This window comes from Hemibagrus wyckioides, linkage group LG13, assembly GCF_019097595.1.
Source record: "Hemibagrus wyckioides isolate EC202008001 linkage group LG13, SWU_Hwy_1.0, whole genome shotgun sequence".
Taxonomy (NCBI): domain Eukaryota; kingdom Metazoa; phylum Chordata; class Actinopteri; order Siluriformes; family Bagridae; genus Hemibagrus; species Hemibagrus wyckioides.
In genome coordinates, this window is record NC_080722.1 from 15,136,539 (window position 1) to 15,151,459 (window position 14,921).

The 14,921-nt window shown below is 38.7% G+C and overlaps 1 protein-coding gene across 14 annotated transcripts in view; it reads right to left on the reverse strand.

Annotated features, from left to right (window-relative positions):
- The window catches only part of cacna1g (calcium channel, voltage-dependent, T type, alpha 1G subunit), a 171,697-nt gene that overhangs the window by 21,717 nt on the left and 135,059 nt on the right, over positions 1–14,921 (reverse strand). For 7 of the 14 annotated variants that reach the window (XM_058406476.1, XM_058406481.1, XM_058406480.1 and 4 more), the window contains 5 exons: positions 11,716–11,842; positions 10,859–10,984; positions 10,661–10,750; positions 10,110–10,302; positions 8,899–8,949 (listed from right to left, as the gene is read on the reverse strand). In XM_058406476.1, coding sequence (XP_058262459.1) covers positions 8,899–8,949; positions 10,110–10,302; positions 10,661–10,750; positions 10,859–10,984; positions 11,716–11,842 — 587 coding nt within the window. Of the gene's footprint in view, positions 1–8,898; positions 8,950–10,088; positions 10,303–10,660; positions 10,751–10,858; positions 10,985–11,715; positions 11,843–14,921 lie in introns of all 14 variants that reach the window. The other 7 variants (XM_058406475.1, XM_058406479.1, XM_058406483.1 and 4 more) reach the window with 2 other exon arrangements.

Genomic DNA, 14,921 nt, shown 5'->3' on the forward strand with positions numbered 1-14,921 from the left:
TCTGTGAGGGCAATTTAGAGCAAATTTAGTCTGAGAAGATAATGGTCCGTGCTGGGACAGTCGTACATATGCAAGCATAGACAAACACTTTTTATATGCACATACATCAGTGTCTGGGGATTAATTCCCCGTGGGGATTTATGAGACTGACAGCGGATCCTGCTGTTGTTCCCTGAACTGGAGCCACTCCTATAGATTCTGCATGAGAGCTTACTGGAGTACAGACAAAACGAAACACCCTCCATGTCTCTAAAAGTGTTAATGTCCTTCTGTATGTTCACTAAAGCGCTTTTACTGTCTGCCATTATGCATGCATTTGAAGATTCCCTTTGGCATAAGGACTTGAAACTGGATACCAGCTAGACCCATGCTGTGCATAATTAACACAGGATCACAATATAGGCTCTGGCTTATATACTGCCTAACTGGAGCCATGTTATTTTGTTCTCAAATGTGCTGACTTGAGAATTTCACAATTCTAAACTAAATGACCCAGCATGGGCAAAACTTTGGCTTTCTTTTCAAAGAATAGAACAGACCTCACAACATAGCATGCCTTTTTTTAATGGTGGCACTAAAATCCAGGGGGACAGGCAAAGCAGGGCAGACTGCTCCAAATCTAGGGTGCTCGATTACTGAGACAGTTCAGAACCAGGGCATGGCGTCTCTGGGCGGGGATGGTTTTCTGCTTACAAGCGCACCTGGCTGCTTTTGAAGAGGTCGGCTCCCATACGACCACACTGTTGCTCTGCCTTCCTCTTTTCATCCTTGATGAGAAGCTCTCCCTGTCGTATTTCAGTCTGACAAAACATGCACACACATATGCTCCTATATGCTCTTTTATGTAGAGATAACTGGTAAATAGATGAGAGAGAGAGATTTCACCACAGTTTCTTTCAGCTAATGAGTACTGCACCAAGAACATAGGATTTGTCTGCATTGGCTTGTGTATTACATGGCCATCTTGTGACTTGCCAAAGAGGACTAAAGAAGGGAAACAAAGGTGCAAGGAGCCAAATTAGCTTCTAAAACCTCGACCTTCCACTCCCACTCCCTGGAGAGTGTGAGAAGCTTGGCATGCCACATATGGAAAATGGATTAAATTTGGGTTCTTTTGGCAGAGGTGCCACTCTGATGTCAGCCTATTGAAATGCTTCAAAGCAAATGGCCATATAAGTATCAGCCAAGTCAGCTTTAAGGAGATTTAAAGTAGAGAGGGGAAATGGTCTGAAACTATTTTTAACCAGTGTGAGAGAATGAAATAGTGGTATGGACCATAGCTCTCGGTTCACTCCATCTCCGTATCTATTTTTGTGGCACCGTCTAATGATACCATGACTGTGACTTAATGGAGCATTTTTTTGCTTAGATAGCTATATTATTTCATTCATCACAATATTTCAAATTATTATTTTTTTTGAACGTATGACTGTTCAACAACACTGTCTTACACGCAAGCATGAGTCACAAGAGTTCATGACTACAATGAGCACAATGGTCAACCATTAAGTAATTTGGTGCAATACTCATAAAGCCCGAGGTGAGGAGCTTTGATGCATTTCGATGCCTCTGGTGTATTCAGTGCATTTAGAGAACAGTGACCCTATTTAAACCCAGGGTTCTGGACCTCTTTTGGATGAGTGTAAAAGGTATACTGTGTTGCCAGACCAATAAATTGTACTTCCAGTGGAAAAAAAAATTAACACTGATGTTGATTTAGTTTATGAGGAAAAAACTAGGCACATATCCAACATTCTTTTCAAAATGAAAATCAGGCCACTGTACACAGAAGCAATGCGTCCACAGAGATGTTGAACATCAACTTCTACCTCAGGAGCTTGGACAGTTGGGAAATACAGACACAGTGTGATGTATTGTTATGAATATCATACACTAAACACCACACAATAAAAACAAGACAGTCATCAGGTTATAATGGTTGCATGAATGATTGCTGTTGCGGATAATCCCAGGTAGAATTAAACTTCAAATAAACTAAATTAAAGACCAGTGTGTGTTTTTATTCCCCTAAGCAGAAGTGTATTATTGTGATGGCTGCGTCTACTAAACCCTGCTTTATATGCAGTGCACACGTTCTAATGATGTTGATTTAAGAATAGTAAATATTTTTTATAATTAGAGTATGGTTTGAAATCTTTGATTTATTTTATAGTCGTTATTATTGATCTCTGAGACAAACTTATTTCTTCTCTTCTCTGTTTTTCACATGCATGAGCCTAAACTGTTGCCCGTTCATGGCAATGAAGGCGTGCGGAGGCTCGTCATGCAGCAATACTGAGGTCATTTCTTTTTAAACGAGAAGCGGAAGAGAATGTTGTGGGTGAGAACTGACTGGCCAGCTCAGCTTAGGGCATTAAGGCTGGCAGTAGGCAGCTGTAAAAGCAACCATAGTTTTATTCATCTCAGGAATCTGTGATGTGTTTGATTGGATATTATTCCTCTGGAGAAGTAAATTTGAATCTGTGTATGACAATTCACTGTATGGATTGGGTGGATAACACCAGAATTATTTGTAGATTTCATTTAAGTTTAATCTTGATAATTGTGCTATTTATAATATAATAAAATAATATTTACAATGGAGATAAAAAAGTCTACACACCCCTGTTAACAAAGCAGGTTTTTGTGATGTGGGGGGAAAAAAAAAGAAAAGGACACCTAGATAAATCATGTCAACTTATTCCACCCACAATGTGAAATTACAGTGTATAAAAATGAAGTGGAAAGCAATCAGAAACATTAAAATAAATAATAATGATACAAGAACCTGGTTATTAACAAGTGTTTGTAGAGTTTTATATCCATTACATGTGTGCAAATATGTAATAAGCCAACAGTTATTATTGAAATCTAGAGGGTTTTTTAGAGGTGTATTCAAATTTATTGTATTTTTTCTTTGTGTGTTTATACATTTTTCTTTAAAGTGCCAAGATGTAGACCGGAAACACCAAATAAAGTGTAACTGATGTAACATGTAATATTAAAAGTGCCTTTCTTTATCTTAACGATGTACACCTTCGTGCTCACCTCAGTACCTGTTACAGTAGATGTTTGAGAACCACATACAGTACCTAGGGTGGCAACAGGGTAAATGACAGTTGCCAGATTCATGTAATATGCGATATATCTCATCATCAATTTGTTACGAATATTATTCTTGTTTACGAGTCATTATCTTCATTATATAAAGTGGGTGGAGACAAAAGGCTGGTTGTGAGTCTAGGCGATGTGGGATGTATGTGGAAGTGAAATGATGCAGATATTTCACAGGCAGGCTAACACAGCTTCTTGCAGTTAGACTTTATAAAACACTGTGTGTGTCGAGGAGAGTGCTGAATGCACTTTAAAGTTCAAGTGAGGTGAAGTGCATGAGGAGTGAGCAGACTGAATAACTCTATGGAGACAAGAAAAACACATAAGCCTGGATGTCTGAAAGATAAATAAAAAAATATATGTGGGGTGGAGTGCAGCCATATAACTTAATGATACATCCAGATGAACCTTTCATTCTTGTTTCATTTGTTAGGGATGATTTGGCGAAACTAAATCAATAGTTTCTTCACAAAATGAGTCGATGTCTGTTGGTCACTGGTTCAGTGTGATAAGAGGCTTTCTTGCTGAGATCTGGCTTTCCTTTATGTAATTATATTACACTATAAACCAGCACACACTGACTCAGAAGCCAACTGAAAAAAAAAAGTCAAATTAACTTAATCATCAAACATGTTTCTGCTGGATGTCCCAAATTCTGCCCTGTTAACACAGATAAATCAGAGAGAGAAGAGATAGAAGGATAGTGCAGTAAATGAAGGAGTTCAGACAAAGAAATATTAAAGAAAAAGAAAATATGCCATATATGTCAATGACAGTAATGACAGAGCATAGTATAATAGAATCAAACAGACACACACATACACACACACACACACACACAGAAACAAGACAATACCCACAGAAACACATAAACATCATGCTGGTAGATATGGCAGACAAACCACACTTTCTTTCTGAGTCTGACTTGAGTGAGATGGCCGTTTAAGATGAAGGATGTATGGTGAAACATACACAGGGAGTGGAGGATGGGATGCGAAATGAAAGGGATGATCTGTACAGAGCAGTGACATTCTTCACCATTCAATACGAGAATCATACGCATTTATTCCACCAAAACCATTCATCAGCCTAACCTAGATATACATTCCTCACTATTAACTGCATAGTCTACTATCAGATTTACTGTACATATTGAACAACATGCTGTACAAGGAGTAAGCTGGGAGTTTCGGGGGTTAATCAAGCAAAAAAAGAGGAAAAAAAAAAGAGTTTACTGGTCATATTAAATGGAAATAAATGTTCCAGAAGAGATAACTGTCTGCATGAACACCTGTCAGCATGGACAGACTACAAAACATATCTCTAACAGTTCACTTGTAGCTCCAGCAATCAATCACCAAGTCATGAAGTATCCAAGAAGAATTATTTCTGTCTTGTTCCAGAAGAAAATCTACTGCTCTGAATCAAGCATGTACTAAAACTGTCATAGATTACAAACTGGTTTTCTCGCTGGACTGTCTCGTTTATTCGTCAGTATGTTGTCTTGTCATCTGGGTAGTGCTACATGTGTCTGACAGCAGGGAGCAGACCTGTGATCAGTGACAGAGCAGAACTAGTTACTCTCGACGTGATGATTTGTCCAGTGGCGTAGAAAAGGATTGTACTGTAGAAAGTTTGTTACTCTAGAAACAGCGTAGAAGTAGAAACAGTAATAATCATTCTGGGAATATTTCTACCTGAGCATAAATCTTTTTGCTAATCTTAACTTTTACTCTCTTTTCCAAAAACATATAAATACTTTAAAATGGCCTCTGATATATTTTTATGGGCTGCAATATAAACTCGTTCCTGTGAGAGCTTTCTAATATATATATAAAAAAAAATTAGCTAAACCATCATTCTAATGATAACAAAATAAGGTTTGATTTGATATCATTTGATGCCTCGGTGCAATGAAAGAATAGATAAGAGTAAAGAAGTGAATGAACTAAAGGAAGAAAGTAGTTAGTTGGTCATAACTATATTTAATGCAGAACTGACACAATGTTGACTGGTGCAGTTGTAGCATACCTCATATCTCTATATGCTTCTATTGTAACTGTAGTGGTAGTTAATCAAATTCTCTCAAAAGCCTAAAGGATTTTAAAATTCAAGGATTACTTCAATTAACTAGTTCTGCTGAAAATATGTGGCACCGTAACTGGAAATGTGGTTAAGCTTAGTGGACTAAGGTTTGTGAGTTTGCATCCCAGATCCACCAAGTTGCCACTCCTGGGCCCCTGAGCAAGGCCCTTAACCCTCAATTGCTCTGTTGTATAAAATGAGAGAAACTGTAAGTTGCTCTGGATAAGGGCGTCTTCCACATGTCTTTTAAAGGCCATGTGAAACATTAGATGTAATCATAGAAGAGGATGTAAATACAGTAAAACTAGACTTAAGATGTAAGACATTTGCTGTTTTGCATCGTGCTTCTGTTTTTACATCCATCACATCATCCGCTTGTGTTATCTGGCAATGAAAGATGCTTACTCTATTACAAGTCACAGCACTGGAATGAGATTCAATATAAATCACATAATCTAAATAATAATTTCTATGCAGTACTTGGTTGCTGAAGTCTGAGTTAATTATTGTTAAAGCACAGCAAAAAATAATGCATCTTCAGAGTCTTGATGTAACAGAAAAAAATATACCTTTAGGAATATCTACAGAGGAATACAAACATGAAAAACACATTGAATTGCCAAAAATGTCATTCTGTTTACTGAGAAATTCTTTTTTTTTTTAAGCTTTTACCATCTGTTCATTCACAGAAGCAGTCAGTTATGTAACATAAAGAACACAAATGCCTTTGAAGAATGCAAGTGATGCTGAAAGCTGATAGATAACATGACACCATTCTGCCAAGAATATTTGCTCGGTCATGTCATTATGTCTTAGCTGACAAGACAACATTATTATTAAATACCTGATGTGGTTAATAACAGTAAAGAATAATAAGTAATTAAGGCGTTATAATCATCCAGTATTGTTCTTTGACAGGTTCGCCTACCTACAGGCGAGTGCTGTTCCTCAGTGACAGATGAGGTAATACGCTGGGGAAAAAGGTTACAAACAAATAAAGCTAAGCACACACCTTAATATTAAGAAAATCCATCAAAAGACCTATCATAAGCGAGCTCCATTTGCCACCCCAGTGGATCAGGTTAGATATTATTTCTCTCATAGAACGAGCTTCAATTATTCAGTTTTTCAGGCAAAGTCTTTACTATAGCAGAAATCCAAGCTGCAGTAAATGTAGAATTCATTCAGACAACAAACATTATAACCTCATTATAACTTCATAACCTAAAGCTTAAAAGTAAACCGATGTTTTGTTCTATTAATCCTTTTTCCCCCAAATATTAATATTATAAATGTAAATAAGCACATCATATAAGACTATGCTGTCTAAAGCTGTGTCCTCACAGGCCTTTAACGATAAGCGTTAGCGTGTAACCAACAATGAGGAAAGAAGAACATGGCTTCACCCTCAGTGAGTCTTGATTAATCAACACATTTGATGTGTCCACTAGCACACAGCAGCTGCAGCGCGCAAAGCAGAGAGGAACAGCAGCTAATAAAGAGAGACAGATTGGGGTCGGGAAGTCTCTTCTACAGAGCCCATGCAGAAGTCTCAAACATGCTCAAGGTAAGTGGAGGTCAAGCTAATTAACACACTGTTTGCTCATTAGGAACAAAACAGAGCTTGCCAGATGTCCATTCAGACAGCAAAGATGTAATTCAGATATTATTTGTATATAGCAGGCATGTACACTATAACACACCTGAAGAACAGTGTCGATGTATACACAAAATATTGGTTATACTAAAAACTCAAAGAACAAAACTGAATATATTTAACAGAACACTTAAAAAAAGGATAAGACACATTTAGAGAAACACTCTGAGTGGCTGAAAGGAACTGGGAAAAGGACAAAGTAATAATAAAGTGCAGTGGAGGGTGAGTTTATGGGAGATTGCTGCAGCTGAAAAAGTGGGAACCTCAGGCACTGACAATGACAGAGGGAGCAGAGGTTTCTCAGATTGGCTACAAACAACACCAGAACATACGATCTATATATAAACACCCTTCTGGTGAAGTTGCTAGTTGTAAAACTATTCTGTCAGATTTATAGTATGTAGGGTTTGAATGGAACCAGGCACCAAGAGGAGCTGAGCATGCCATCATGAACCATCCAAAAAAGCTGCTGATAGAATGGACAAATGATTTACCTTTATTGTACTATACAAGCTCAATTTAATGCCCACAAATATTTTAATCGATGTTCATTAGAATCACTCCACAAGCTTATTTTTGGCAGCATGGGTTTACCTGACTTTCAGGTACAGCTTGGTATTTTTTTTTTTTTTTTTTTTACAGAGATTATTGCATATTAGTTGAATAACTGATAACAAAATTGTTAGCTAGTTAACGCTAAGAAGTAACATCTCAGAGGTAACTACTGTAGTACTGTACTGCTTTAAGACTGAACAGTGTAGGTTGATGCAAATGTGCAGTAATAATTGTAACGTTACATCATTTGCAACACCATGTTAAGAAATCATTTCCCAATGGCTTTTAGCACCATGTAGAGCTGTGTTTAGTTATTGTGTGCTTGCATTACCAGCCACTGCGGTCTGAGTAAATACTGAGCTGTAGCACCAAAATGTATGCGTGTAGGAATGCACCTATGCAATGTATGATCCAGGTATGACAGGTAATTACGAGATTAAATCATAAATAGTCAACACACTGTAAACTACCAAGTCATTTGTATGAAAAGTCTTACTAAGATTGTCAATTACCTTAACTTTATGGTAATTATTCACAATAAACTCTCATTTCCTACATGCAGCTTAGTACTTTTAATGCAAAGGGAGTGAAGAAGGTTGTATTTTCAGCCAGCAACATTACAGTCTCATAATGCTGGTGCTAACTGTCCAGTCATTACAGCAATCAACTGTTTTCCTCTAGAACTGGAGTAGTGAGGATTGAGCAGAAAGTCACAAGTTGTTACGATTGACATTACTGATTGAAGCACGTCAATACATCACATAAATAGATGAGTTGTCAAACAATCATTCAGTCTCTGAACAAGTGAACAACAATGAGTGGTGTGGTGTGTGTTGTTGGTGAGAACAACTCGCTATGTCAATAGAATCGTGAAAATAGTGATAACTGGTGGAAACAGATTACATCACAAATACAAAGCGAGCACTGAGCAATGACACCCAAAACAAATATAGATTTATCAGAGGCAGACAAATTACATAATGCTGGACATTTACAGTGTAACTCTTCCCCTCACAGTCAGACACAATGCTTCACAATGGGGGCAAAAGCAAGAGAATAGTCTAACATTTGATTTATATCTAGCACTTACTGCAGACTGATGCATGGTTATTACACTCAAGCCGTTATGGTTAGAGTCTGAGATAATTCTTCTATTCAGTTACAAATAGATAAACGCTACATTATAGTGCGTATTAGTTCGCAGAGTGCTATTGATATGAGGTAGAGCATTTCCTCTTTTCTCACCTCTTTCTGTCTGTCTCCCCAGTGTGAGCGTGAGGTTTAGCTGAAAGCAGTTGGTGATACTGCGGGACAGTTGATGAGTTGTGGATAAATTACATACACACATGTCCACAGACGATTCTCACAGGCTTCAATGAGGTGAGGCCTTGAACTAGTTAACGTGCCCTCCCTCATACTGCCCTATAGCCAAAGCCCCTGAAACACCACCACGGTGAACACACAGACATGCCAGAAATACTCTGTACCTGTCACTCCGCTCTCAGGACTGGACCAGCTGACACCCGTCAGCATTATATCTAAAAGAATGAGACCATGTTAATCAGGCAAGGCCTGGGAAGCCTGCTGAAGGAGCTGATGTATAAGCAGAAAATGGAGAGTGGATGTTCAATGTGAATGTGCTGGTGAAACAGCCTTGTTTGTAGCTATTTCCAATTATTCTGAGTCCAACTCAAATCATCGTTAGCTCTACTGCTTTTGCTTCGTTAAAGTTATTACAATAGAGAGGTCTTTTTGGCTTTAATCGTTTGTTGTCTACACACACGATAACTGAAGTTTTAGTCAACGCCTATTGTAGTCAAACTACAACTTTTGAACACAAATATGCTATAAAATTTAAAAACAAGCTAAAGTAAAAACAAAAAAAAGCGCAGCAACATAAGAGCAACAAAAGAACAAAGTTTTCACTCAATCAATCACTCAATTTGCGACTTAAGTAACACGAATAAATGCATCTAAACCACTTCAAAAAAAATCGAGATATTTATAAACTTAAAAGGAAAGCCCTGCTTTAATCATAAAGAACAGACAGAACAAGACTGACAGCAGCTAGTTCTGTACTAATATTTCTCTATCCTTGTGTGTGTTTGTGTGTTCTTGTTCAGCGGTTCCACTACTTTCCAGTTACTCATCACCTGCCATTGGGTATATTTTCATCTGTATTTCTCAAGGGTACAAACTGTCTGCTATTACTTTGTCAAACAATATGCTGCCAAACCTCCATCATCACACTCAGGGGGTCTTAGTGCTGAAAATAGTAGGCAGTTGACTAAAAAAAATAAAATAAATAAACATGGTAATTGTGAACTTGTGATGTAGGACCTAGCCAACTGTTTCGAAAACAGTGCAAAACTAAAGAATGTTGTTTACCACTGCCCTGCATGCATGGGAAGAGCAGACTTGGCAGACCCCTGGGACAGGAATATACCACACACCCTGCTCGCTGTCGGGATTAAGGCTGGCATGCAGGCCATGGGACATGCTTGAGCTACGTTCCCAGGCAGAGGGGATCAGGCTGCAAGGGGGATTGTCCTAGCTATGTGCCAGCCCGGGCATTTCATTCACTGCACACCGGTCATTCTGATTAGCACTAGCGTGGAATTTAGCGTCGAATCTAACGGCCAAGCAGGACTCAGAAAGATGTGGAAAGACTACCGACCAGCCAGCTCCTTCTCCTTACTCCTTCTCTTTTTCTCCATCCTTTTCAGGCGTTTCTCCTCGCGCCGCTTGGCCTCTTCAGCTTCCTGGTGCCGCCGACACTTGTGGAAGTTCTCCACCACCACACCCACAAACATATTGAGCACAAAAAACGCCACGATCAACAGGAAAGAGATGAAATACAGCAGCATCCAGGGGTTGTGGTTCATTATGGGCTGAAACACACAAATTAATAAAATAAATCATTATAGCAATGATATGTAACAACACATTAGGAAGAAGGTGTATGAAAGAATCAGCTTGAGTGTGAGATGAATGTGCCGTCTGTAATCACAGTAATGGTGCACTGACAAAGTTACCTGAAGATTACTGAAACACAATATTAATATTAAAATCTCAATCTAAATATATTAATGCGTTGGCTACTGCTATACCAGCAACTTAGCATAGCAGTTATTTTATCAGAAAAAAAGGCAAAAGAATAAAACTAAAAGAGAAAAGTAATAAAACAAAGATAGAATTCTAATATGTAAAACAGACATCATTAGTAAGTGTAGTGTGCTTGACAGGTACCTGCTGATCAACGCCTACAGCATCTAGCCCATCATACATAATGTCGACCCAGCCGTCTTTAGAGGCCAGTACAAACAGAGACATCAGAGCCTGGAAAAACACAAAGCAAAGACAGCGCAGTTATAGCACAACACCATTTTTACTTTGTTGAAAACAGGGTAAATTAATAAGCTTAAAGAGGGTGTGGATAGGGCTTACCTGTCCCAGGTTGTCAAAATTGTACTTCTGCCTAACCCACTTATATTTAGCAAGAAGGCAGTCTGACTTATTTGTTATATTCTGTGTATCCTCCCCGTCACACATGTAGAACTTTCCCTTGAACAGCTGTTCAGAGAGAAAGAACGAGTCATTTACATCTTAAGATGCTTTACCCTGAGGACCAATCTCATTAGCAGGAAATTACACATTACACATTAAACATTACACCATGGCTTTCCCATGAGTCATTATTAAAATTGGGTTACAGATCGCTATAACAGCATATTGATGAGTATTTAAAGGGTACGTCATTTGTTCAACACAGCTGACATGTCAGCTAGAAGCACAAGACTGATTTTTAATAAAGTCTGTTTATTGACTGGTCTACACTCCATTATATTAAAGAGAAAAAATGAGCAGAAGTACATACAGGAGTCATAGATGAATGGCTGATGGATTTCCCCATTAGTTTAAATAAGTTGTGGACTGATCAAATGTTTCATAAATGTCAATACTAGCATATAGATGGCTGGATTCTGGGCCCCAGGTACCGCTAGCCATATGTTCTTCTTATGTACCTCTTTGTCAGTATAATGATCCTTCAGACAGGATCTTGTAGAGTAAACCCAGTGGGGCCATGAAATTTATGACTCTGGGTCTTTATGATACAGGCATAAATTACTCCATTGATGTACGGCATGTTACCCAAGCCAGCCTTATAGCTCCTAACTTGCTGGCTCACACAATATACACCGTTTGATATTGATAGACATGTACTGTGCATATTCAATAGTCACACCACACATTGTATGTTGTTCATCATATAAAAACATTATAGTACAAGAACATTAACTCACCTGCACCCCCAAGATCCCGAAAATAATGAAGAAGGCGCAGCAGATGACTACAATGTTTCCGATTGGTTTAAGGGATGACATCAGAGTTTCAACCACCAACTTGAGCCCTGGAGCCCTGCTGATCACCCTAAAGTGGAGAGAGACCAAAAATTGTAATGCTCAGTAACAAGGCAGAAGATACTGGCTTTGTTCATCTTCGATGTAAAAGTGACTAGATGAAGAGAACTGAGAGAACAGGCACGTACATTACGCTACACAGGCAGATGTATTGGAGTCCATACAATCATTAGGTACATTACAGCATGATCATGCCAAGGGAAAGAGTGTGTGTGTGCAGATGGCAGGAGGATGCTCACTGTCCAGAACTGAGCTGTGCCCACTCTCCATCAGTAGCCCTGTTCCCGCCAGCAGAATGAAAAAAGAGGAGCTCTGTATTCCCACTACAACTATAAGCTTTGCTTTGCTACAACACCTACTTGACAATTAATACAGAAAAGGTGACTCCTTAACTTAGAGCTTTCAGCTGGATAACAACATTCCGTGCCTTTTCAGAGAATCTGTCTCTTCTGACAAAGAAAAGAGACAGTCATCAGTGTAGCATCATGGCATAATTATTAACAGTAAGACAGCTGGAGCAACAGCAGACCTGTCATCCCCCTTGTGGTGGGCCATGATACACATAAGCACACATACACCCACACACAATAACACACATGTAAAGACATAATGTGTGTGTGTGTGTGTGTGTGTGTGAGAGAGAGAGAGCGAGAGAGTGAGAGAGAGAAAGAGAGAGAGACTTCTTTTTCATGACAAATACCTCAATTAACAAAGTTTAAATGAGTACTGCATGACTCTTAGGCTGTATACTATAGCAGAATCTGAAACATGGCAATACCTCTCACTAATCTGAACAATAAAGCCTGCATTTCTCTTCATCTAGCAAAAGGGATTTCCTGGTAGAGCTCTAAGCTAAAGCAGCCGCATCCTGATTTGATCCTGGGCTTTGATCTCCTTAAGAAGTGCCCTGTGATTATATCAGTGTCAGAAGATGAGAAGAAAGACCATGATAAAGAGACAAATCTGATTTAGTCAAAGCAATCAGCTAGAAAAAACCCTGAGAGAGTTCCAATAACATTATTTCCTCTTTCCTCGGTTTACACTGTCTCTTTCCAGAAAGGCTGGGCGTTTATATTAGATCAGACAATCAGAAGCTGTTAGAGATTTGATGTCATAACGTCAGATAGGTCATGGAATTGACCAATGATGAAACCTTTGCTGATCTGTGACACTTCTTGTTCAGGCGTAAGCCTCATGTGAGATTTCACCCTGTACCTGTAGAGGGCACTGTTGCCTGAGATGTTGAGAATGGTGTGTATTATTAGTGACCATGCGACAAATGATGATAAGATAGAGTAAGCACATCAATGAAGAGGTCTTAAAGAGAAAAACTGGCATGAAGCAGACACCATAAGGGATTTAGAATTTGAGCAAAAACTCTAGCATATAACAACATAAGAGAAGTTGAATCCCTTCTATTGAAGCCTAATGGCTGTCCCAGCATAGGGAGGGCCATAAATATGGAGCAGACTGGAATTTAGAGTAAGCACTTATTTGCAGATCCCAGTGGGAAGCATGAGGATAACTCGGTCAAGCCTAAAGGGACTGACGGAAACACAGAGGCTCCTGAATTTAACTCTGTTCACACGGTCTGCTGCAAAACGGCACGGCTTCTGCTGTCACTTGTGAGACATGACGAGTATTCATCATATTCAAATTCAATCTCCCATACACTAGTCTTCTATTTACTCTGTAGGGAAAAAAGTCTGAGAGAACAAGAAGTACAGTACAGAGGATCCACTTGTTCCCTGGACACAAGCTTTCATTAATTAAAGGATGCTGGGCTGGGATGAATAGAGAACGAGAGAGAGAGAGAGAGAGAGAGAGAGAGAGAATGACACTGCTGTCCTACACACATGCATACACATACTCACTGCAGATCTTCACAACACAACTAAAAGTGGAATGTGAACACAAATAAACAACTGATTTCATACCTGATCTTATCTGTATTTGTGTCTTTTTAATGTTTCATTATTATTATTATTATTATTATTATTATTATTATTATTATTATTATTATTATTATGGCTTTAATCCCACTTATGAATTATTTTCTTTTGCATCTGCCTTGGTTGCATGTCCCAAATTTTTACAAAGTAGCAGTCTAATTTAATCCCCCGAGAGCCTGACCAGGAAGTTACTAAGGATGAATGAATAAACCTTGTAAATGCATCACACTGTGACCTACATTCAGGTTAATGAACATTATCTTTCTATGCTCACAATCACATCTATCACATCTACACACCACTCGCCCACATGACAAGAAAACATCCTGTTCACATCAACCTTTTTGTTGAATCCTTAGTCCCTTGTTGTAGTCCCTCATTTCTATTATGAATGGACTTTTTTTTTTTTGTCAGGACAAAACCTTTATACAGAGTAGAGCTACAACACAACATGGCGTTTAATGATCACTCTGTTGTCTGTTATTTTGTACCTCCTCTCCTGTCTTGTTACCTCGCTTCCCAACACACTCAATTAATCTTGAGAAATTACAATTTTAGAGGCAAAAACAATTACACAAGCAATTACCTAGAAACAATAATGGATTAAAGGCATCTCCAGAGAACCTGAGAATGCAACTAATCAGACCACAATACAAAACCAATTGAACCCATCTGCCTGCCTTCCCTTTTGTTGCTCTTCCTCTTGTTAATTACAGCAAAAATGCAATACAGGACAACTCATTTAGGCGTGACGTTCTCTGGCGACGCTAGTTTAACAAATGAATCAGAGACGGGGTGAGCAGCCTGAACATGTCTAATTAAGGAGGGTTAACCAGAACAGTGTGGCTACAGGAACTATATGTCAAGCTGTATGTTGGAGGTCAAATTGAACTCATCATAAACGCTCTAAGATGAATGAACGTGAGCACACAGATTATCATGTGATGTTAAGGTTGATTTAGACATACTGGTGGTGTAACATCTAGCAACCTGCAGGTCAGAGGATAGAGGAGAGAACATGGGAGAGCACACATATCAGATAAATCAGACTGCTTCACTGTAATGACACTATTAATATCTCTGATGAGACATGGTCAGAAATTATAAATGCACATGCAGTCACAAAACAACACATCT